General features: G+C 60.3%; 3 protein-coding genes across 4 annotated transcripts in view; 2 read left to right on the plus strand and 1 right to left on the minus strand.

Annotated features, from left to right (window-relative positions):
• Window positions 1–463: 463 nt before the first annotated feature.
• HMGCS2 (3-hydroxy-3-methylglutaryl-CoA synthase 2) lies at window positions 464–3,910 on the plus strand. Its single transcript, XM_039699320.1, has 9 exons — window positions 464–660; window positions 905–1,344; window positions 1,605–1,730; window positions 2,002–2,166; window positions 2,237–2,405; window positions 2,489–2,659; window positions 3,179–3,285; window positions 3,375–3,500; window positions 3,581–3,910. Exons 1-9 carry the CDS (start codon window positions 548–550, stop codon window positions 3,685–3,687), a joined length of 1,524 nt encoding a protein of 507 aa, XP_039555254.1. The 5' UTR covers window positions 464–547; the 3' UTR covers window positions 3,688–3,910.
• A 466-nt stretch (window positions 3,911–4,376) lies between these two features.
• PHGDH (phosphoglycerate dehydrogenase) lies at window positions 4,377–8,050 on the minus strand. The gene is made up of 12 exons (XM_039699319.1): window positions 7,775–8,050; window positions 7,376–7,527; window positions 7,130–7,195; window positions 7,000–7,054; window positions 6,825–6,923; window positions 6,602–6,734; window positions 6,376–6,524; window positions 6,015–6,167; window positions 5,760–5,892; window positions 5,424–5,551; window positions 5,000–5,228; window positions 4,377–4,676 (listed from the first exon to the last, which is right to left on the minus strand). The coding sequence occupies exons 1-12, from the start codon at window positions 7,910–7,912 to the stop codon at window positions 4,519–4,521; spliced, it is 1,593 nt and encodes a 530-aa protein (XP_039555253.1). The 5' UTR covers window positions 7,913–8,050; the 3' UTR covers window positions 4,377–4,518.
• An 11,757-nt stretch (window positions 8,051–19,807) lies between these two features.
• The window catches only part of LOC120497594 (myomegalin-like), a 28,886-nt gene continuing 26,811 nt past the window's right edge, over window positions 19,808–21,882 (plus strand). The window contains exons 1-4 of one of the 2 annotated variants that reach the window (XM_039699309.1): window positions 19,808–20,082; window positions 20,510–20,586; window positions 21,282–21,405; window positions 21,482–21,636. In XM_039699309.1, the coding sequence (XP_039555243.1) occupies window positions 19,942–20,082; window positions 20,510–20,586; window positions 21,282–21,405; window positions 21,482–21,636 (497 nt within the window). In that variant the 5' untranslated portion in view covers window positions 19,808–19,941. The remainder of the gene's footprint in view (window positions 20,083–20,509; window positions 20,587–21,281; window positions 21,406–21,481; window positions 21,637–21,882) is intronic. The other variant, XM_039699310.1, reaches the window with a different exon arrangement.

Consider the following 21,882-nt stretch of genomic DNA (forward strand, 5'->3'; position numbering starts at 1 on the left):
GTGCCACTGTTATCTTGCCATAGGCATCACGTGGCTGTTTGCTCTGCTGCTTTGAAGATGGCTCTACCCCCACCCAGCTCACGGGGTTTTTACCCCCCCGGAGCTGCGGCACGTGTCAGGCGTGGACTGCGCCCCGGGCAGCGCGGATGGTGCCGGCCCCAACGCCCGGCCGCCCCTGCTCCCTGCCCGGGCCCGCGGGCCAGCCGGGGAGAACGCGCAGTGAGCGCAGCCAGCCGGGCACCGGAGCTGCCCCTGCCCCCGGGGCTGCGGGACAGCCCGTCCGTGCTCAGCTCCGGCTTCGTGTCTCCAGGTTTTGGGGCACACAAGACGAGGACACCTCGCAGCTCCCCCCTCCGAAGCTGCGCTGCCCCTGCTGTGTTGGCTGGCGCTCGGTGACCTTTGAGCGCCAGGGTCCGGCAGGCTGATAAAGGCCGGGAGGGCTGTGCCGAGCTGCCCACGCAGTTTATAAAAGCACTACGCAAGGCACATCCCTCTGTCCACCTGTCCGGCCGGCCGTCCCTTCGTCCGCGCGGCGGCCGGGGCGAAGATGCTGCGCTTGGTGGGGCGTGCTGCGCGCTGCTGGGGGGCGAGGTGGGCACTGCCAGGGCCAGAGCAGGCACCCCGGGGCACCCAGCACCCCACGGCTTGGCAGAGGGCATGGTGAGCACCCACATGGATCGGGGGGCTGGACACATAACCAGGGTAGGGCTGGGGAGCTGGCTGAGCTCTGAAACCTTGCTGGGGAAGGGGAGCCTCTCCCTCCTCCTGCAGCACTGCAGGCACAAGGAGCTACCAGGGATCTGGGGTGCTCCCAGCCTGGGCTGTTCGCTGGTGGCATCTCTGCAGGGCCACCCTCTGTGCCCAAGGCTGCCATAGGATTGTTGCCACTTGCTCTGTCCCACAGCCTCTCCAGTGCTGCTGGGACAGGTGCCTGGCCCAAGGACGTGGGCATCCTGGCCCTGGAGGTGTACTTCCCTGCCCAGTACGTGGATCAGGAGGAGCTGGAGCGGTTTGATGGCGTGGAGGCTGGCAAGTACACGCGGGGCCTGGGCCAGAAGCAGATGGGCTTCTGCGCCGCCCACGAGGACATCAACTCCCTGTGCCTGACCGTGGTGCAGCGGCTGGTGGAGCGCGGGCGCCTCTCCTGGGACGCCATCGGCCGCCTGGAGGTGGGCACTGAGACCGTCATCGACAAATCCAAGGCCGTCAAGACCGTCCTCATGCAACTTTTCCATGACTCTGGCAACACTGATGTGGAGGGCATCGACACCACCAACGCCTGCTACGGGGGCACGGCCTCACTCTTCAATGCAGCTGCCTGGGTGGAGTCCAGTGCCTGGGATGGTGAGTACAGGCAGGGACCATGCTGTGGGCTGGATGCTTGGTGGGTGCCGTGGGATAGGGGAAGGAGGCAGGAGGTGGTCTGAAACCCAAAGATGCTCCAACTGTGAAGAGAGCCACTGCGCCTCCAGGCTCTCCGTCACCCCTGTTTCTTGCTCATCTTGGTGTGACACCTGGCAGCATGGAGATGGGAACACACAAGGGCCATGGGATGGAGGCTGCCAGCCGCTGGTGGCCCTGCCAGTCCCTCTGTCCTCGCTCAGGTCGCTACGCCGTGGTGGTGTGTGGGGACATCGCTGTCTACGCCACGGGGAACGCGCGGCCCACGGGAGGTGCCGGTGCCATCGCCATGCTGGTGGGACCCAACGCCCCACTGGTGCTGGAGAGAGGTCGGTGCCATGAGGCCCTGGGGGTGGCAAGCTGATGGGTGCTGTCCCTGGGGGCCATGCATCCATGTCCCAGCCCTGGGCAGAGCTGCTCAGCCACACCCTGCTGGGTACTCCAGGATGCTGGCTGGCCACATCCCTGTGGGCACCACGGAGTGACTCAGGGAGGCTGCTGGATTTCAGGGGTGCAATGGCAGGCAGCACCCCTGGGTGTTTGCCACTGGGCTGGGACCTCCCAATGCTCTCTGACAGCTGGCTCTCCCCGTGCCCCCAGGCCTGCGTGGAACCCACATGGAGCACGCCTACGACTTCTACAAGCCAAATCTGTCCTCTGAGTACCCGGTGGTGGACGGGCAGCTCTCCATCCAGTGCTACCTGCGGGCGCTGGACCGCTGCTACGCCGTGTACCGACGGAAGGCGGAGACCCAGTGGCAGCAGGGTGAGTGACAGCGCCCCTGAGGTGCCCAGTGCAGCCCCTTGGATACTGATGGCCCCGTGTTGCCTCCCAGCTGGCATCCAGAGGCCCTTCACCCTCGATGACTTCAAGTACATCATCTTCCACTCGCCCTTCTGCAAGCTGGTGCAGAAGTCGGTGGGGCGGCTGCTGCTGAACGACTTCTTGGCCTCCCCCAACCCCGACACAGCCTCTGGCCTCTACAAGGGGCTGCAGTCCTTCCGGTGGGTCCCTGTGCTGTGTCCCCTCCCTCAGCCCAGCCAGGGATGCGCTGGTCTGGGGTTTCAGCTAGTCTCTCTCTGGGCAGCGGTGTGAAGCTGGAGGACACCTACACCAGCAAGGAGGTGGAGAAGGCATTCCAGGCTGCCAGCCAGGACATCTTCAACCAGAAGACCAAGCCCTCCCTCCTCCTCTCTTCCCGCAACGGCAACATGTACACACCATCCATGTATGGCTGCCTGGCCTCCCTCCTGTCCCAGTGAGTCTCCCAAAACGCTGGCTTGGGGAGAGGGAGGAGGTCATTTTGGGGAGGGCACTCCCTGGCTGGATAGAGGGACAGAACTCATCTCCCAGCCCTCATCTCCCCCTGCCTCAACAGGACCTGATCCGTTCATTGCACACAACCCCCAGTGTGGATGCATCTTGCTCCAGGCCATTTCCCTGCCAGACTTTTCATCCCAGCTTGCTGGAGCTGGGCCAGTGCATAAAGCCCTTCTGTCATCACCAGCAGGATGAAAACCCTTGTTGTCATGCCCAGTAGAATGAGTGACCCCCTGGGAAAGGAGTCATGGGAACAGACAGGCTCTGAGGGGAACAAAAGCCTTGTCCTGGGGCTCCCTGGCACCACCGCACTCCAGGGCTACGCTCCCTCAGAAATGTGGCCCCAAGGATCTGCCTGCCTACAAAGGAGGCAGCCCCCTACACTGCCCCCACAGCCCTGTATCCCCATCTCCCCCTCATCCCAAATGTCCTGTAACCCCCTCACCCCTTGCTGCAGGTGCTCAGCACGGGACCTGGCCGGCTCCCGGATCGGTGCCTTCTCCTACGGCTCGGGACTGGCGGCCAGCATGTTCTCCTTCCGTGTCTCGCAGGATGCAGCCCCAGGTGGGCCCCAGGGCAGGGAGGGGCTGGGAAGGGAGGGCAGCGTGGGGCTGTCAGTGCTGCCATCTCACACGTGGGGTGCCCCTTGCCAGGCTCACCCCTGGACAAGCTGGTGTCCAGCCTGGCTGACCTGCCCGCTCGCCTGGACGCCCGCAAGCGCGTGGCCCCACAGGACTTCGCCGAGATCATGAAGCGACGGGAGGAAACCCACCACTTGGGTGAGTGGGGCTGGGGGGATGTGAGCCTGCCCTGTTGGGACCCCACAGCACCCCTGAACATCGCTGCCCTCTCCCCACAGCCGACCATGCTCCCCACGGCTCCCAGGCGGATCTCTTCCCTGGAACCTGGTACCTGACCCGGGTGGATTCCAAGTACCGCCGCGAATATGCCAGGAAGCCCATCTAGAGTGGGATCACCAGAGTGGTGAGCCCTGGGGAGGGGGATGCTCTCTTTCCCCCTGTTCATTCCCTGCATCCAGGGCCGGCCTGTGTGGGAAAGTTCCCTTTGTATGGGTGGGGAATGGCCAGCAGTGGCTCAGGCCCCAGAGCTGCTGGAGATGGCAGCGTCTTCTGCAAACACCTGGGCAGTGCAGGGGAATAAAGGTGCAGATGGGAGGGGCAGCAGTCCAGCTCTGGCTCCTGTCTTGAATGGTCTCCTCCCACCCCGGTCCCTCCCAGTTAACAACCCCAGTCTGGATCACAGCTGCTTACGGGATTTATTCCATGGCCACCTGCCCTGCTAGACATGGGAGTTTGCCCTGACAGTCTGGGGGACCCAAATAAGCCTCAGCCTCCCACTCATCAGTTTTTAGGGACAAGATGGTGTTTTCTCCATGATGTCATTAAACTGAAACATCCTCATGGTAAAACCTGTGGGCAGGAGGGCACAGGTGAAGTGGCTCACAGGGGGGCTCGTGCCCCTTGCAGTGCTGCTCTGTGGGCCATGTCCCATCATGGGACTGTGGCCAGACAGGACCTCGGCAGCCACAGGAACCTTTGCACCCTTCAGCAAACAGCAGCAGGACTGAGGAGCAGCAGGGGCAGGAGGGAGGGGGTTTGGGGTTGAGGACAAAGGACTGCACAAGGCACCACATGCTCTCTCCTTCTAGACCCTTTATTGAACATGGGGCCACCCCAACCCCAGTGTGGGGCTCAGGGATGGCCTGCAATGCTTCCCCAGCTGGGGGAGGGCCCAGATGCTGTGGCTGTGGGGAGAGTCCTCGTTGGCAGTCGGGGTCTACGGCAGGTGGAGCTGGAAGATTTCCGTGACACGCGGCTTTAGCTCACCGAGGCTGGGCAGGGGGGCTGAGAGCCCCACAACGCTCCACTGCTCCCCTGCCACTGTGCTGGAGCTGTGGTAGGACAGGAGCTGGGCCCCTGCCTTGCTCAGCAGCCCTGGAGAGGAGCACAGGAATTAGGGACCACAGGCTGCCCACTGCCCCAGGACCCAGCAGGGAGCTGAGCCTCTGCTCGCCTCAATCCCCTGCTCAGAGGCCCATGATGCCATTTCTTCCCCCAGCCCCCAGCAAAGTCCTTTGCTCAACATCACACAACCCCCTGCCCAAAACTCCCATCCATCCATCCATCCATCCATCCATCCATCCATCCATCCATCCATCCATCCAGGCACCATGTGCTGCAGCAGGGGCTCAGCTCTGGGTTGGATGCGGGGGTTCCCCAGGCTGTCCCTGCAGCTCAGGGCTGGCACAGGGACTCACCGGTCAGTGTGGCCAGAGCACTGGTGTCAGAGGCTTTGGCTCTGTAGATGAGGAGAGGGCCGCACAGCGGGGCTGGCAGCTGGAAGGTGGCCCCGTTGATCTGCCGCAGGACCGGGCTGCTGCCCTGCACCGTCCCCGTCACCTGGTGTGGGGTGCCCTGCAGGGACACCTGCACCAGACCAGTGCTGCTGTCGGGCTCGGGGGCCACATCACTGTGGGTGCTTGTGACCTGCCAGAGAGACACAGCTACTCAGTGCCCAGGTCCTGTGTGTGGCTGGGGCGGGGAAGGGATGTCCTCAGAAGCACCCCAGGGAGCACCCAGCCTCAATGCTGCATTAGCAGCCCAGTAGGGTGTCCCCAGGTTCATGCTGCTTGGTGGGGAAGGCACACCAGGCTGGGCTGCAGAGCCTGGGTGTCCACGCACCTTCAGCCCAGCCTCTTGGGCCAGCAGCGTGGCATTCACCAGGGTCACCTCCTTGTGTGTCCCTCCAGCCAGCATGCCCGCAGCCACAGCAGGTGTCAGGTAGCTCCCAGCCTCCTTCAGGGGTGTCCCTGGGGTGCAGGGAGGAGGTGTGCATGAGCCAACAGCAGAGAGGTGAGGCCCGCAGTGGAGTGGCCAGCCTGGGGCTGGTCCTTCCACCCACCCAATCCATCCACCCATCCATCCCTGCACACTCTAGGGCTCCAATCCCACTGTTAGTCACCTTCCTGTCTATCTGTTCTCCTGCCTGCCCATTGGGGTCCCCACACCCAGGCTCACCTAGGGTGCAGACCTGCACGCTGCCCTGCACTTGCTTGCCCACTGTGCACAGCACCGTGCCCAGGGCCCTGGCCAGGGCGATCCAGGGCTTGGTCTGGGGTGAAAAAGCCTTGCTGAGAGCCTGTCCATTAACCTGCAGGACAGAGTGAGTGGTTGAGAGCCTGTCAGGGATCCCCCATGGAGCATCTCTCCCAGTGCACCCATGGGTTACAGATGGGGTGACTGAGGCATGGAGGTCAGGCGCTGCAGACTCACTACGCCGGTCAGCCCCTTCCCCGTGGCCATGTCCACGATCTGCATGGCGATTTCCTTGCCACAGCGGCTCTGTGCCTCCCGTGTGCTGGCACCCAGGTGTGGGCAGGAGATGACGTTGGGGTGGTTCACCAGGTCACGGTCCTTTGGGGGTTCCTGCAGACACAGTTCCATCATGCCATCAGCTCCCAGCACCTTCCTGGGAGCTCGGAGCAGGGGGCATTTACCCCACTTTCATTGCAAGGAGAGAAGCTGAGGGCTGTTCCTGCTCCCAGCCCCACAGGGTTTGCTAGGCTGGTTTGGGCAAAAGTAAGGTGGTGCTGAGAGGAAGCCAAGCTCGGGGGGTCCCCACAGCCCCATTCACCTGAGTGAAGACATCGAGGGCGGCCCCACCACACTGCCCCGACTGCAGCGCCCGCAGCAGCGCGCCCTCGTCCACGATGCCACCACGGGCACAGTTCACCACCTGCACGCCACGGCGGCACTTGGCAAAGGTGCTGTCATTCAGGAGCCCTGTGGAAGGAGGGCTGTGAGCAGAAGGGGGCTGCCCCAGCTCTCCCCAACCCTCCCTGACCGTGCCCGCTCCGTACCCGTGGTGGAGGGCAGCAGCGGCGTGTGCACCGTGATGAAGTCGCAGCGGGGCCAGATCTGCTCCAGCGGCAGCTGCTCCACACCAAAGGTGGCTGAGACTTCGGGGGTGATGATGGGATCGTAGCCGATGGTCTGAGGCAGAGCAGGTGCTCACTCTTACAGCTCCGGCCAGGTCAGGAAGGTCGATGCTCCCCATCATTCCTCCCTGCCCTGTCTCCTCACCTTCATGCCAAAAGCCTGCATGCGAGTGGCCACCTCCCTGCCGATGCGTCCCAGCCCCAGCACGGCCAGCGTCTTCCCGTTCAGCTCCATGCCCATGTACTGGGGAGTACAGGGACAGTCAGCAAGCACACCCCGCATGGACACCCCCACCCAGAGGTGCTCCACTGCCTCCTACCTTCTTACGGTCCCACTTGCCCTCCTTCATGGAGGCAGCTGCCTGCGGGATCTGCCTAAAAAGGAGGCTGTGGTCAGCGTGGGGTAGGGGGCTGTAGGGCACACCTGTCCTCACCCTGCCTTGTGCTCACCTGGCCAGGCACAGGATCATCCCACAGGTGAGCTCGGCGGCGCTGAGGCTGTTCCCAGTGGGAGTGCTGGGGGTGGAGAGTGGTGTCACTGGTGTGTCCCCCGGGCTGACAGGGATCTATGCCCCGTGAGGACGGAGGCACACGGGGTGGTGCCAAGGGTGCCATGGGTGGGGAGGGCACCCTATTGAGGTCTCCCCGGCCTCCCCGGTTCATGGGCACGGATTGTCCTCACACTCCTGCTCTTACTTCATGACCAGGACGCCCTTCCTGGTGGCTGCCTCCACATCCACATTGTCCACGCCGGTGCCAGCTCTGCCCACCACCTGCAGCCTCTCTGCCGCCTCCAGCACCTCGGCCGTGACTTTGGTGGCCGAGCGCACGATGAGCCCATCGCAGTCCTAAGGGGGGACAGACACGGCGAATGGGACCGGGGTCGGGGCGGTGACCCCGGGTGGGTGACGGGACGGGGACAGCCGCTGCCGGGGTCCGGGATCTGCCGTGCGAAACCGGCCGGGCTCTTGCATCAGACGGGAGGCGGGGACCGGTCGAAGGGGTCCGCTGGCACCCGGGACCGCCGGCCTGCAGCTGTGCCCACCCCCCCATGCACTCACCCACCCACCCACGCGTGGTGCAGCCCTGCCTCACCCGGATCTCCCGCAGCAGCTCCTCCTTGCTCAGCCCGGGCTTCTCCTGCACCCGGAGCCCGGCGGCCTGCAGGATCTCCCGGCAGCAGGGGTCCAGGCTTTCGCTGATCAGCACTTTCTGCAGCTTGCCCAGTGCCATGGCGGGAGCGGGCCCGGCGGGACGGGGAGGGACTGGACGGGACGGGGGTGCCGGCTCTCTCCGCACGCCGCCGAGAGGCTGCTGCTGCCCCTCCGCCGCGCTAAAAGGGCTGCGAGCGGTGCACGTTTTTCGGGCTCATTGGGTCCCGTCTCCATAATCCCACCTCCTTCCCTTCCCCTCCCCGCCCCAGCCCGCCCGAGNCCCCCCTCATCCCCCCCGCCCCCCGGTGGGAGGGAGGGAGGGTGCGGGGCCGGGTCTGGGCCGGGCCCCCCAGCAGCCCCAGAGAAAAGCAAAAAGGTGCCCTGCCAGGACCCCGTGGGTCGGTGAGCCACGAAAACCGGGGCCAGCCTGTCCCGAACCTGCGCACCCTGTCCGTGCCTCAGTTTCTCCCTCCCGCATATCACAGCTCTGTAAGGCAGGAGGGGGACGGCAGTGGCAGCCACGATGGCGCGGGTGGCTCCCCACAAAGCTGGAGGTGCCGCTGGCAGGGAGCAGCCCAGCCCATGGCGAGCCGAGACAGGCCCTCCCCAGGTCGCCCAGGAATGGGGGTTCCCGAGACCCCACAAGTGAGGCAGTGACGCGGCCCCTGCCCACCCCCGACTTCGTGCCTGCTGTTGAGCAATGCCCCTGATAAGGCGCCGGGGACACGGCCAGCCCTGGCCACTGGCTCCCAATGCCGTGGGGTGCATGGGAGCCACCCAGCAAACGCCCTCCATGCAGGAGAGCCAGGTGGCTGCGTCAGTGACCTCGCCGTGGGAAGTGCCGGCCCTGAGACACGATGGCGAGGGGGCCGGAGGCCGGGCATGTGGACAGCAAGGGATGCGGCCAGGCCTTCACCGGGCACCTGGACAGACACACCCCAGATCCTGCCCACGGGGAGCAGGGACTGGCCCTGCCGTCCACCGCTTTCCACGGATGGGGGGTGGGCAGAACCCACTCAGTGCTGCCAAGCCAGGTCCAGATGGGAGTGGGCCCGTCCCCAGGCTCTGCGTGTCTGGACCGAGCTGCCCTGTGTGAGACCCGGCGGCCCCGGAGGCCGTCAAACCAAGCAGAGCCCAAGTGACCGACCTGTCCTAGCAGACAGGAGGTGGCCAGAGTAGGATGACTGTCCTCGCCACAGGCAGTGCCGCCGAGGTGGGAGAGCCCAGCGCTATGGACAGCCTGGAGCTGTGCACGGCCTGGCACCACCCACAGCCAGAGCTGCCCTGCAGCCACGGCCAGGGAACAACCGTGACGCCAGAGCGGGGAAAGTCCAGGGCGGCCGGCACGGGGTGACAGATGCGGTCAAGGGCAGCGGCTGGTGAAATCTGCAGCGGTCCCGAAACGGCCCCTCGGCAGGGAATGTGACAGGGCAGCCTCGCCACGGCCGTGGCGTGGGCTGGGGACACCGGCCCTGCGGGACCGGCTGCGGCCGGGACACGGCCCCGCAGCCCTGGCACAGCCGGGCGCCGGCCGCTGTTTCAGCCATTAGCACCTTGCTCCGGGTGCCCGGAGGACACACCAGGACCCGCCATCCCGGCGCCCTGCTTCCCGTGCCGGCATCGCCCGGGCTGGTCCAGGTTCTCGGTGGCTCCTCTCCCCCGCCCGTGGCACGTTTGTGCGGAGGACACGCGTGGCCAAGCCGTCGCTGCCGGCATCAGCGCATTTGCGGCTTTTCCCGGCCGGCTGGTGCCCTCTCCTGGGGATGGTGGCCAGAGGCACAGCCCCACGGCACCCCGGCTCACCCGGGCCTGCTGGGACACTGGCAGTGTGGCTGTGCCAGCAGGCATGTCCCCCCACTCCCCAGCCCCGAAGAGAGCCGGCTGGAGGGTCCCCAAAGGCTGGAGGGGACCCAAAGGTGGCAGGGCCAGCGGGATGGGTGCCAGGGGATTGGGGCTGTGGTGGCTGATGAGTCACAACGGGGATAAAGTGGGAAGTTAGAGGGGCACAGCACCCCTCCTGCTGACCCCATTTGTACCACGTGTTGCATTTAGAGTAAGAAATTTGGCAGAAAATAAACGCACGTGTGTTCCAGCTGCTCTTCACAGATCAGAGGGCTGGGGACAGCTTAGCTGAATTTCTGACTATAACCAATTTGGCATTATAGGTCTGGTCGTGTTCAGTAGGAAATTCCATGAGTGCAGCTTCACAAATAGTGCAGTTTATTAATTCAACACCGTAGGTTTGGTCACATTCCATAAAAACCTTCATAATCACAGATTCATGAATAGTGCAGTATATGGAAGCAGTAGAAATAGAGATACAGAATTGCTGGTGATAAATGCACCAGCTGCAATAGAGTTTTAACAGTAACAATAATGTTGTGTGATGATAATAACAATTGTATGCAGAAGGTATAGGGAGGAGGGAGAGGAGAGTAGCCCATTCTGTCTCCCAGGTATTTTTGTGTCTTCCTCCTAATCAGGTAAAATTCCTACCCTTCTTATATCCAGCCCAAACTTTTCCCCCTACTCCTATGTTATGTAGAGCATAACCTAAGTGGAGGGTATGGAGCTATAGATGTGGTACCATGTACCATTAAGCTTATTAGCATATGCAGGGGTGTGTGTTAATATTTAAATGGCCCTTAATCAGACAAAAAATACTTTTTTTGGCCACCACGTACTCCAAATTCCTGGTCATATGACTTTGATCCGTTTGCCAGAGCCAAAGCAGAATCACCCCATCACCACAGGACCTCCTCCTTCTCTCTTGCTGCCAGCTCTGTGGTTCTCCATCCACACAGGTAACACAGAGAGTATGGACCTGCTGACCCCATTTGTACCACGTGTTGCATTTAGAGTAAGAAATTTGGCAGAAAATAAACGCACCTGTGTTCCAGCCACTCTTCACAGATGAGAGGGCTGGGGACAGCTGAGCTGAATTTCTGACTATAACCAATTTGGCATTATAGGTCTGGTCGTGTTCAGTAGGAAATTCCATGAGTGCAGCTTCACAAATAGTGCAGTTTATTAATTCAACACCGTAGGTTTGGTCACATTCCATAAAAACCTTCATAATCACAGATTCATGAATAGTGCAGTATATGGAAGCAGTAGAAATAGAGATACAGAATTGCTGGTGATAAATGCACCAGCTGCAATAGAGTTTTAACAGTAACAATAATGTTGTGTGATGATAATAACAATTGTATGCAGAAACTTACCATGAAGGTATAGGGAGGAGGGAGAGGAAAGTAGCCCATTCTGTCTCCCAGGTATTTTTGTGTCTTCCTCCTAATCAGGTAAAATTCCTACCCTTCTTATATCCAGCCCAAACTTTTCCCCCTACTCCTATGTTATGTAGAGCATAACCTAAGTGGAGGGTATGGAGCTATAGATGTGGTACCGTGTACCATTAAGCTTATTAGCATATGCAGGGGTGTGTGTTAATATTTAAATGGCCCTTAATCAGACAAAAAATACTTTTTTTGGCCACCACGTACTCCAAATTCCTGGTCATATGACTTTGATCCGTTTGCCAGAGCCAAAGCAGAATCACCCCATCACCACAGGACCTCCTCCTTCTTTCTTGCTGCCAGCTCTGTGGTTCTCCATCCACACAGGTAACACAGAGAGTATGGAGAGGAACCCTGAGCCCTCACCTGGCTCCTTGGTCATCATTCCACACAGGACAGACTCTGCTTGGTGGCAGGTGGGCGGCCATGGGGACAGTTGAAGGGCTGTGGCGGTGCAGGACAGAGGAGAATGGGGCCAAGCAGCAGGGAATTAGGGGAAGGGTCCCTGCAGAGAGAGGGTCCCTGCTCCCCAGGGGCTGGGGGAGCAGTCAGGGGCAGTGCTGGTATGGGGGTGTCCAGCAGGTAAAGGAGTTGGGGATGTCACAGGGGTCTGGGGTCATTGGAGCTGGGATGGGAGTGGCAAAGAAGAGGAAAGGGGTGGGGAAGTTTGGGGGTGTTTTGTTGGGATGGTGGGTGTTCAAGCGGATCTATGGGGATCAAGGGCTGTAGGAATGTCCCAGTGGAGGACTGAGAAGTCATGCACAATCAGAAAGCAAGTGAGGGTGTTGAGGGACTGGAACAGTACCCGGAGACTGGGGCTGTGGGGTGGCAAAGGGAATTTGTGATGTCAGGTTTGGATGGAGGCACCCAAGGATGATTGGGCAGGTAATTGGGGTGTCAGGATGGATGTCTGAGGGTGATCCTGGCTAATTGGGTGTCTTTTGGGGAGACTGTGAAGTTGGAAGGATTGAGAGGGGAGAGGAAGGGATCAGGGATTGCTCCTGGGGGACTGAAGTGTGAGGAAGGGTTGGGGCTCAGTCCCGAGGGACTGGGTGGAGTGGGGAATTGGGGCGGGGGGGATGTGTCAGCCGGGACAGGATGGTGCCTGGGTGGGGGGCGGCTGGAGAGATTAAGGGTGGATGGACAGAGGGATCAGGGAGAGGGCAGAGGGAGGGACAGGGGAAGGAAAGATGGAGGGCTCAGAGGGAGGGATGGAGGGAGGGAGGGAAGGATGCGGGGTCAGAAGGAGGGAGGGAGGGAAGGATGCTGGGAGCCAGGGAAAGATGAAGGATGGAGGCAGGGAGAACGAGGAGGAGGGGAAGCAGAAGCGGGCGGAGCCGGCCGGTGCCGCAGAGCCGCCTGCCCGGCTGAAGCTGGGCCGGCTCGGCAGCGCCTGCGGGGCCCCGGCGGCCCGGCCCGGTGCTCGCGGTGTCCCCGGTGGCCGGCCCGGTGCCGCCGGTGCGTGGCCCGGTGCCGGCCGGGCCGGTGCGGCGGAGCCCGGCGGGGCAGGATGCGAGCCCCGGGGCGGAGGTGAGGAGCGTGTCCGTGCCGCGGTGACAGCCGCGGGCGCGCGTGTCCGGGTGATGCGGTCGGGATGTCCCGGGCACGCGGGGGCTGCCCGTGCCCACGCTGGGCTGTGGCGGTGCCGCGACAGGCTGGGGCCCAGGTACATCGGTGCCGCCGGGATACGGGGGGATCAGCGCGCTCCCGCGGGGCGTGCAGCGCCGGACGGCCCTGACCCAAACCCCATTCCCTTGGGCCGTGGGTCCCGCGGGTTGGGGCCGGTGGCCAGGCTTTGGGACCCCGGCTTGGGGCTCTCTGGGCCCTGCACCAGGCAAGCCCAAGAGAACTGGGGAGCCGCTGGTGTGCACGAAAGGGACCAGGAATCCCTTGTCCAGCACCGGGGGCACAATGATGTTCGCTGCCCTGTACCATGGGGACCTGTGGGTGTCAGGGCAATGTGTGTGTGCCAGATGAGAGGGCAGGAGCTGCAGGGTGCTGTAGGATCCTGGGCTGGTGCCTGCACCATCACTAAGCTCTCCTCGGTGCGCTGGGCACGTGAGGTTTGCTGGGAGGTGCTGGCCAAGCACAGCCCTGAAGGAAGGGGTGAGGGTGCCGGTGTTGGTGCGGGGAGCTTGGCTTGCCCCATCTCCCCAGCCCCGTTTTCATCACCCCGGTTGTGCCCATCCCCGATTCCGCTCCGAGCCGCTGGCCTGGCCGTTTGTGCCGGCAGCCCTGCAGGGCCGCGGGAGCTGCCGCGGCTGCGGGGCCGCGCCGGGAGCCGCCCAGCCCGGGCCGCAGCTCCCCGGCCGGCCGGCTCAATGGAGACCTTGTTGCCGTGCCCCGTGTGCAGGACGGCCCCTGGCCGCGCCGTGCGCTCCGTGCTGCGCTCGCACACTCCGGCAACCACCGGGTTTGGGGCCGGCTGTGCCCGCTCCACCTCCTCCGTGCTGGCACTCCGCCCCTGCTGAGACATTTGTGCCACCGAGTCAGCGGGGAGCTGGATGTGCCACGCTCGGCATCTGAGCTGCCACACTCTCCCTGGCCTTGCCTGGCCCTTGCCACAGCCCCTCTTGCCAGCCTGAAGCCGCTGGCACAGAGTGGCTGCTGCTGAGCACGGGGCTGGAGCCTGCGTCCATCCCTCCATCCATCCCTCTCTCCATCTGTCTCCCCGCAGGAGGAGGTGAGTTGCTGTTGCTGGGTTCTAGTGCCCGCTGCTTTGGGGATGCTTTACCCCAGGATGCTTTCCCCATGGGCAGCAGCCACTCTCACACAGCCCACGTCGCCTGGCCCTGGCTGCCTGCCCTGTGTTGTCCTGTCTCCCGATGGCACCCCGGGGTGCCAGTGCTGAGGAGTGGCTGCAGTGGCCCTGGTGTGATGCTGTGAGTCACTGAGTGTTCTGAGTCAGGGCCTCGTGGTGTCTGGTGCCCCTCCTGCCAGGGCTTGGAGATGCATGGGGGTGTGGGGGCAGTGCTGCCCTGCGAGTGGGGGGCCCCAGGGCTGAGCCCCCCTCGTTCTGTGCTGTGCCGGCAGCTCTGCTCCGTGCTACAGGCTGGCATGAAAGGGCTCTTGTCCTCCTGCAGCCCCAGCAGCACTGCAGGCCTCCCCTTCGCAGCAAACAAATTCCCAGTGTTGGGCACAGGGGCAGGGAGGGGGGAGCTCCAGTCAGCCCGAGCTGCCCTGGCTGTGGCAGAGCCCTGGGCTCCTGCTGGCCCAGCACTGCCGTGCCCAGGCTTGGCGCTGCCACTCTGGCCGTGTGGCGGGGCTGGCTGGGCAGCTGCCCTTTGGGAAAGCGGGTGCTTGGCTCATTCACCCCAGAGCCCGCAGGCAGCCACTGCCCTGGGATGGCCCCGCCTCAGGGTGGCCCTGAGCAGTAACATTTTGTTTCCCAGGCATAAGGTTATTTTTGGGTTATTAAAACCACTGTCAGGGTCCCAGTCTGAAGCATTGTAACCAGCACAGGCTGGCCTGGTATCAGTCATTGGGTATTCCCCCGAATATTCTCACTCTGTCCTTCCCTTTGTTCTTTCCTTATCTGTTCTGCTTGTGTCACTGCCCCACCAGGGACAGCAAGCCCTTCTCTAGATAGGAATATCTTGTTCCAGTGTCATTGAAAGAGTGGCAGCTAATGTCTAGTGCTCTCTCTGGCTCTTCCAGCCCCTTTTGACACAGATTAAAAAGGGAACCTTGTACACTGAACCCCCATTCCCCATAAATATATATATGGTGTATATTTATGGTATATGATACCACAGGTATATGGAATCAAGCTGATAGAACAGCCTCAGCTGTCTTAATAATAATTCTAAATTTCCCAGAACTTGCTGTCACTCCTTTATGTTAGGTAGATTCTGTCCATATTCTGTTTTTTCTGGGGTTTGCAGGAGTACAGAAGTGGCTTCTTTAATCCAAAAGACTCACAGGAACTTAAGCACCTGCTTGGGCCCCCTGATGCTGGGATGTAGGATTGCTGAAGGCTCACATTTTATCTTGTGGGCAAAACCACTAAAGGATATTCTCCAACCAAACTGATTAGAGGGATAGAGCACCTCTATGAGGGAACTTGAGAAAATTCTCTATGAGACAATTTGCTTCTTCAGCCTGGAAGAGAGAAGGCTTCAGGGGCATGGAGTTGTGGCCTTCCAATACCTGAAGTTTTTCTCCATCTTTCTTGATGAAGAAAGATGGAGGGAGACTTTTTACAAGAGCATTAGTGGCAGGACAAGGGGAATGGCTTCAAACTGACAGGAGGTAGGTTTGAATTGGATAGTAGAAACAAATTCTTTACTGTGAGGGTGATGAGACCTGGCCCGGGTTGCCCAGAGAAGCTGTGGAGGTCCCGTTGCCAGAAGTGTTCAAGGTCAGGCTTGATGGGACCCTGAGCAACGTTGGCTGGTGGGAAAATGTCCCTGCCCGTGGCAGGGGGGTTGGAAGGAGATGATCTTTAAGATTCCATCCAAACCAGGCCATTCTCGGATGATTAAATGATGATGATGATATTATTGATCTACTGATATATTGTAATGTTTGGTGGGTCACAGCTGTGGCTAAGATTTTGCCAGGGCTTTATGAGCAACACTGGGAGAGTGTTTATATCCCTGGAGCAGCCTATTAAAAACATGCTGCATTCCCTTCCAGGTGAAGTGAATGAAGCCTTGTTGTGTTCTTGGAATGGAATCACCAAAAACATACATTTTGCATCCAGGGTTGCCATCCATGAGTGGGGCACTCCCTGAAGCTGACTTACCAGTTCCTTGATATTTGGCACAGCAGTGGTTAAAGGCTCAGTGGTTAAAGGCTCAATTGGTTAAAGGCTCAGCATTGGCATTGGCATCTCTCTTTTCTCCAAATCTGGTCCCACCCTGTCTATGTGCCAGTAATCAACAGGTAATTGCCATCTCCCTTCCAGTTTTTAGCTAAACTAGTGAATTACAGGGGTGAAAGTTTGGCGAATTATCAGTCGCTGAATTACGTGGGGCGTGGGCTCTGGAGCTGATTTGTAAATTTCCAAACCAGGTGTAACTTCAGGAGTTCAATTTCAAGCTGCAGCAGAGAATTGTATTGTGGTAAGTTGGCAGCTTTTGAATGAGGGAGGGTTAGCAGCCTGTGGGGTGAATGCACTGTGGGATCTGGATTTCTTTTAGGGTCAGGGTTGAATGGGAGGGCCAAATGTTGCTCTGCATCAGCTGCCAGGTTTGGCTGCTCAGAACATTGAAAACCAAAATGTTTTCATTGTGATCTTTTGTTGCAAAGTGAGGGGAGGACATGTTCTTATCGCCTGGGAGCCATAAATTAGCCTTGGTGGTTTGGCACGTAGCACTTGCTCTGTTCACTCCAGTGATTTCAACTCTGTCCAGTTTTTCAGTGTCCTGCTCTGTTAATACTGGAATTTGTGCTCCTTTATCTATTAGAAATGTCATTAATAGGTGAGGAGGCCCACCTGGCATCAGAATGTGTGGGCTGTTATTATGTGTGCACTGATAGGAATCCTCTTGCTGAATTTCAGTCCAGCCTGGCTTATGGCCACAGCACTTTTCAAACAGAATCAGATTGAATGGGATTGTTTTTCAGCTATGATTCCCCACGACTCACCAAGGTTCAGTTGTCTCTTCTGTTTCTATAATGCATCTGCCTACGTACTCAGGGGGATTTGAAGGAGACAAAGAATCATCTTCCCCCGGTTTTCTGTCATTCGGGTCACCCCATATGTCTCCATGCTGTTCCTCAGGGAATATGATTAGTTTTCTAATCTGTATGATGTCAGGGGGAATCAGGAGCTCACACAAGCATCATCTCTACCTTTTCTTTCAAATTTTTTTTCTCCTTCTCTTCCTCTAAGTGTTTCTGCAGTTGCTTTTCCCTATTTTCAGCTGTGGCCAAGTACATTTTAAGTTGCTCCTTTTCTGATTTCAAAGCAGTATATTCTACATCTGCCATTTTTTAGGAGAGAGGGTGCTCTGATTTCCTTTTGCACACAAGATCAGCAAGCCCGCAATACCGCACCAACAATTACTTTATTGTTGTTTTTCCAACATTTTTGGGCCCATTCTATTCCTTCTCAGGATGGTGCACACTTGTGTTAAGCCAAGTAATAACAACAATAATATGCAGAAACTTAGCAAGGCTTGGGACAAGGGAGAGAGGAGTAGCCCATTGACTGTAGCCAAGGTATTTTTGGATCTTCCTCCTAACCAGGTGAAATTCTTATCCTCCTTATGTATAGCCCAATCTTATCCCACTCCTCCTATGTTACATGTGGCATGAACTAGGTGGAGAGTTGAGTAACAGAGTAATTTATGTGGCAGCGTGTCTTTCATTAAGCTTATTTTCCTGTGCAGTGTTGTGTGTTTCATTATTTAAATAATCCTTAATCAGGAAAAAAGTTACTTTTTTTTTGTCCATGGTGTCCTTCAAAGTTCCAGTCATAGGACTGTGCAGTTTTTCAGAGCCAGGGCAGGATGATCCTATCTCATAGGACCTCCTCCTCTGACCAGTTCATCCTTTCTTTCTGTCAGCTGTGCACATCTCCCTCTGCAAAGATAACAGTGCATGCTGTAGATGGTAAGCCTTAGCCCTTGCCTGGCTCCTTGGTCATCACCCCACAGCATCCCCAGGATTTGGGGTGTTGTACTGCCTCGATGGGTATTCTGCCTCTGGGCATTGTGCCTCCTTGTGCATCAAGTACTTGGCTGTGATCCCTCCTTGCTTGTTGTGCCTCTGGGTATTGCCCTCCTGGGTGTCAAGCCTGGCATATTATGTCACTGGTTAATGTGCCTTTTTGGGTATTTTGTCTCCAGGGACATCATGCCTTGGGATATCATGTCCCTGAGCACTGTGCTTCCTTAAGTGTTGTGCATCCTTGTGCATCTTGGTTGGATGTTTTGCCTCTGGGTGTCACACCTGGGGCACTCGCTCCTCCTGGGTTGTCATGCTTCCAGAGGTCACACCTCCCTGGATATTGTGCCTCTTGATCTCCTCAGGCATCACACTTCTGGTTATTGAAATTTTGGTGCCTCTGGGGTTCCACGCTTCTGGGTAAGATGCCCCTGGGCACTGCACCTCTGGGTGCTGTGCCTGCAGGTACAACACCTCTGGGTCCTTTGTCTCTGGGTATCACACTGGTTGTGGTGTCTGGCAGGGCACACAGCCACGCCTGACCATTGCTGGTGTGTTTAAAGTCATCGTGCCTCAGTTTCCCTCCATGACGGGTTGTTGCTGCAGGGTTTGTGGCACCCTGTGTCTGTCTCTCCTGCTCCCTGCCAGGCTGGCAGTGCTGTCCCTTGCTGCAAGGCGCTGGTGTGGTGTGCAAGGCTCTGGGGACATGGTCCCGGGGCCCCTACCATGGCTTGTGTCACAGGAACGTGCTGGCCCTCCTTGGCTCCTGGGGCTCAGCCTTGTGTGTGTGGGCAGGGCACTGTGCCCACACTGATGCTGGGACAAGTGCCCACCTCTCTGGGACCCCACCAAAAAGCCGTCAGGCTGAGATTAGAAAATAAACATTCTCATTTCTTTAAAAGGAGAAAAACCCTCAACAATCCAGGTGGATTTTTTTATTTGTCGGGTTTCTCTTTCTTTCTTTTAAATCATGAAATGACTCACACTTCTGCACTGAAAATAAACCCAATTACGAGCTGGCGAGCCATGGCAGCACGGAGGCACAGGGTCCCTGCGAGAGCAGCCAGGGCCAGCCATGCCAGATCCTCCCTGGGGGCTGTGGGCTCTGCTCTGGGGGCTCAGGTGGCCCTGACAGGGCTGCTAATGGAGCTCAAGTGCTGCTGAGGGGACACGCCATCTGCACAGCCCCCAGGGCCTCGTGTCTGCACTCAGAGCCTCTGCCTGGCGGCTGTGGGGACACGCACGTGTGTCCCCACGTGTGGCAGACACCAGTGGCACCCCGTCACCCTGCCCGGAGCCTGCGGCACAGCGCGGGGTGGCACAGGGGGCCCGGCCTGGACCCCCGGTGCTGCGCGTGACACGGCCGCGTGCTGCTCTCTGCAGGGACCCCTGCAGCAGCGACACTGTGCCAGCCGTGGTCCCCGGAGCCAGACGCATGGCGGGTAAGGCACCCGAGAGCCCCCGGTACCCCGCATGCCCCGGTCCCGTGCTCCGCATCGCCCGGGGATGGCGAGGGGCTCTCTGGGCCCCGAGGCGTCCCTTGCCTCTCCTCTCCTCGGAGGCACACGTCTGACTGCTGCTCGCCCTTGCTCCCTGCCAGCTTCCCAAGAAGGGCTGTGGGGCGAAGGTGATGAGGACCCTGTGCCAGCCGAGCCCAGGGGGTCCAGCGGCCCCCCGGGCGCTCAGCCCCAGCCCGACCCCTTGGCGCAGACGTGTCTCCCCCGGGATCTGGAGATGGGTCCCCTCGCCCACACACAGACCCTGCGGGACTTTGAGCAGGTGAGACCGCGGTGCGCTGGGAGCCCGCATGGCACCGCCAGGGCCCTCCCGGCTCTGCCGGGTGCTTGCAGGATTCGTGCCGGGTCCCCTGGTCACGCCAGCGGCTGTGGAGCGCAGGAGGGGCGGCGGGGCAGGTGGCGGTGGCCGAGGGGGCCGAGCCCGGCCGGGCGCCGCGCTCCCCTCACCGCCCTCACGGCTGCGGCGCGTGGGGGCCTCCGGGGCTCGGGTTTCACCAACCCGCTGTCCCCGCTACAGCGATTCCTCAAATAGCTCTGGGAGGCGGATAAAAAAAAAAAAAAGAGGAAAGGGAGAGCAGCGGGGCCAGCGACGGGAGCTGCGGGCGGGCAGGGAGCCTAGGCTGTGTCTCGGCGGCGCCATGTGAGGGGTGCCGGGATGCCCGCCTCATGGAGCGCCGGCCATGGCTCACGGCTACCGCACGCTCTCGCAGCACCTCAATGACCTCAAAAAGGAGAATTTCAGCCTCAAGCTCCGCATCTACTTTCTGGAGGAGCGCGTCCAGCAGAAGGGCGAGGACAGCCGGGACGATGTCTACCGGCGGGTGAGTGCCTGTAGGGGACGGGCTGAGCGGGTTTCCTCTCTTTTTTGGGAGGGAATGGGTGCGGGGAGTGTAGCCGGGGGGGATGACAGGGAGGGCTGCGGACACTGGGGCTGGGGGAGCTGCTGTTGGGAGTTTGCCCCTCGTTTCCTTGGACAGGAGCGGGGAGAGGGTTGGGGAGGGCATCCCCAGCCTGGTGGGGCGCCCGGGGTGGGTGACAGTGCAAGTCTGGGGGCACACAGATGGAGTGGGTACACCCCATCCCGCTGCCGACAGGCTAAAATACCACCTGTGCCACTCAGTGACAGGAGGACCCAAAGCCCTGCCATGGCATGGGGGTCCCCCATGCCACTTAATTCCTGTGGGTAGTGGGGCTGGGGTGTCCAGGCGAGCGTGAGGGCACCCTACCCACCTCCTTCCTGCTCCATAGAACATTGAGCTGAAGGTGGAGGTGGAGAGCCTGAAGCGGGAGCTGCAGGAGAAGCAACAAGCCCTGGACAATACATGGTGAGTGGGGCTGGTCAAGCCCCTCAACCCGGGGCAGACATGGTGCCCATGCCCCGCCTATGGTGACTTTGTGAGCACGGGCATGGGGGATGTCTGCCTGCACCCTGCCCATAGCAGGCAGTAGAAGGGTCTGCAGTGGGGCTGGAGGGGTTTGCAATGGGGCTGGGCACCCACAGGGGCTCCTCTTACAGCCCTGGCGCCAGCCAAAAATAAAGGACAGCACCTGTTTGGTGGGGGAGGGCAGCGCCGTGGCAGGGGCCATGGCATGGGTGTCTCACCGTGGGGCACTGATGGCAGGGGGGCCAGTGGCACAGCAGCTGCTGAGGCCCTGGTTTTGGGATTGTGTGAGCAGTACTCTCATGGGTCAGAGCCTAAACATGGCATGGTGCTGCCAGAGGGACAGTGTCCCCAGGGCAGGACGTGAGGGCAGCCAGGCTGAGGGCACCTGGAGTGGTACAGATCACCCAGCCTGGCTGGTTTGGGGTGGAGGCTGTCACAAAGGCTGTGCTATGCTGTGCCATGGCTCACACTGCCAAGCCACGCCATACTGTGCCAGGCCATGCCATGCCATGGGAGATGCTATGCCATAGCAGCTGTGGCACACCGTGCTGTGCCAGGCCGTGCCATGCCACAGCAGGCACCGTGCTGTGCCAGGCCGTGCCATGCCACAGCAGGCACCGTGCTGTGCCCGGCAGGGTGGCTGCGGAGAGCCAGACGAGCCGCAGCCAGGCCGCGCTCCGGCAGCACTATGAGGAGCAGCAGCGGGAGTCGGAGCACGTCTATGAGCTCCTGGAGAACAAGATCCAGCTCCTGCAGGAGGTGAGTCTCAAGGGATGGTGGGGGCCAGGGAGGAGCCGGGGGCTGCTGCCTGGGGACTCACCCTGGTGCCATGCAGGAGGCCAGGCTGGCACGGAGTGAGGCCGAGCGGGCCACGGCTCTGGCCAAAGCTGAGGCGGAGAGATGCCGGGAGCTGACAGGGAAGCTGAAGGAAGCAGCAAGGACAAAGGAGGAGGACAGGAGCGAAAATGGCTGTGGCTCCATGGCCCAGAGGTAGGTGTCCCCGACATGTCTCCTCTATGCTGCCAGCCTGTGTGCTGTGCCAGTTCTTGGGAACTACTGAGGGGCTTGTGATGTGCATGGCTGAGGGGCTGTGCATGTCTGGTGGGATGCAGAGGTCCCCCAATGGGGGAGAGCTGGTCTGTGGAGAAGCGGGGAGCGGTCCTGGGGCTGCTCTGCTTTGCCCCAGAGATTGACCTCTGTCAGCTGTCCCCAGTGTCATCCCAGGGCCATCCCAGT

This window comes from Passer montanus, unplaced genomic scaffold, assembly GCF_014805655.1.
Source record: "Passer montanus isolate IOZ18808 unplaced genomic scaffold, ASM1480565v1 scaffold131, whole genome shotgun sequence".
NCBI classification, from domain to species: domain Eukaryota; kingdom Metazoa; phylum Chordata; class Aves; order Passeriformes; family Passeridae; genus Passer; species Passer montanus.

Bases quoted from the DNA above. Each gene is read 5' to 3' on its own strand.
- HMGCS2 (XM_039699320.1), top strand. From the start codon at position 548: ATGCTGCGCTTGGTGGGGCGTGCTGCGCGCTGCTGGGGGGCGAGGTGG. The intron at 1,345-1,604 runs GTGAGTACAGGC...GTCCTCGCTCAG, and splicing joins GGAGTCCAGTGCCTGGGATG to GTCGCTACGCCGTGGTGGTG. The intron at 3,501-3,580 runs GTGAGTGGGGCT...CTCTCCCCACAG, and splicing joins GGAGGAAACCCACCACTTGG to CCGACCATGCTCCCCACGGC.
- PHGDH (XM_039699319.1), bottom strand. From the start codon at position 7,912: ATGGCACTGGGCAAGCTGCAGAAAGTGCTGATCAGCGAAAGCCTGGAC. The intron at 6,735-6,824 runs GTGAGGAGACAG...GCTCTGCCTCAG, and splicing joins TGCAGGCTTTTGGCATGAAG to ACCATCGGCTACGATCCCAT. The intron at 5,229-5,423 runs GTGCGTGGACAC...TCTCTCTGGCAG, and splicing joins CCCAAGAGGCTGGGCTGAAG to GTCACAAGCACCCACAGTGA.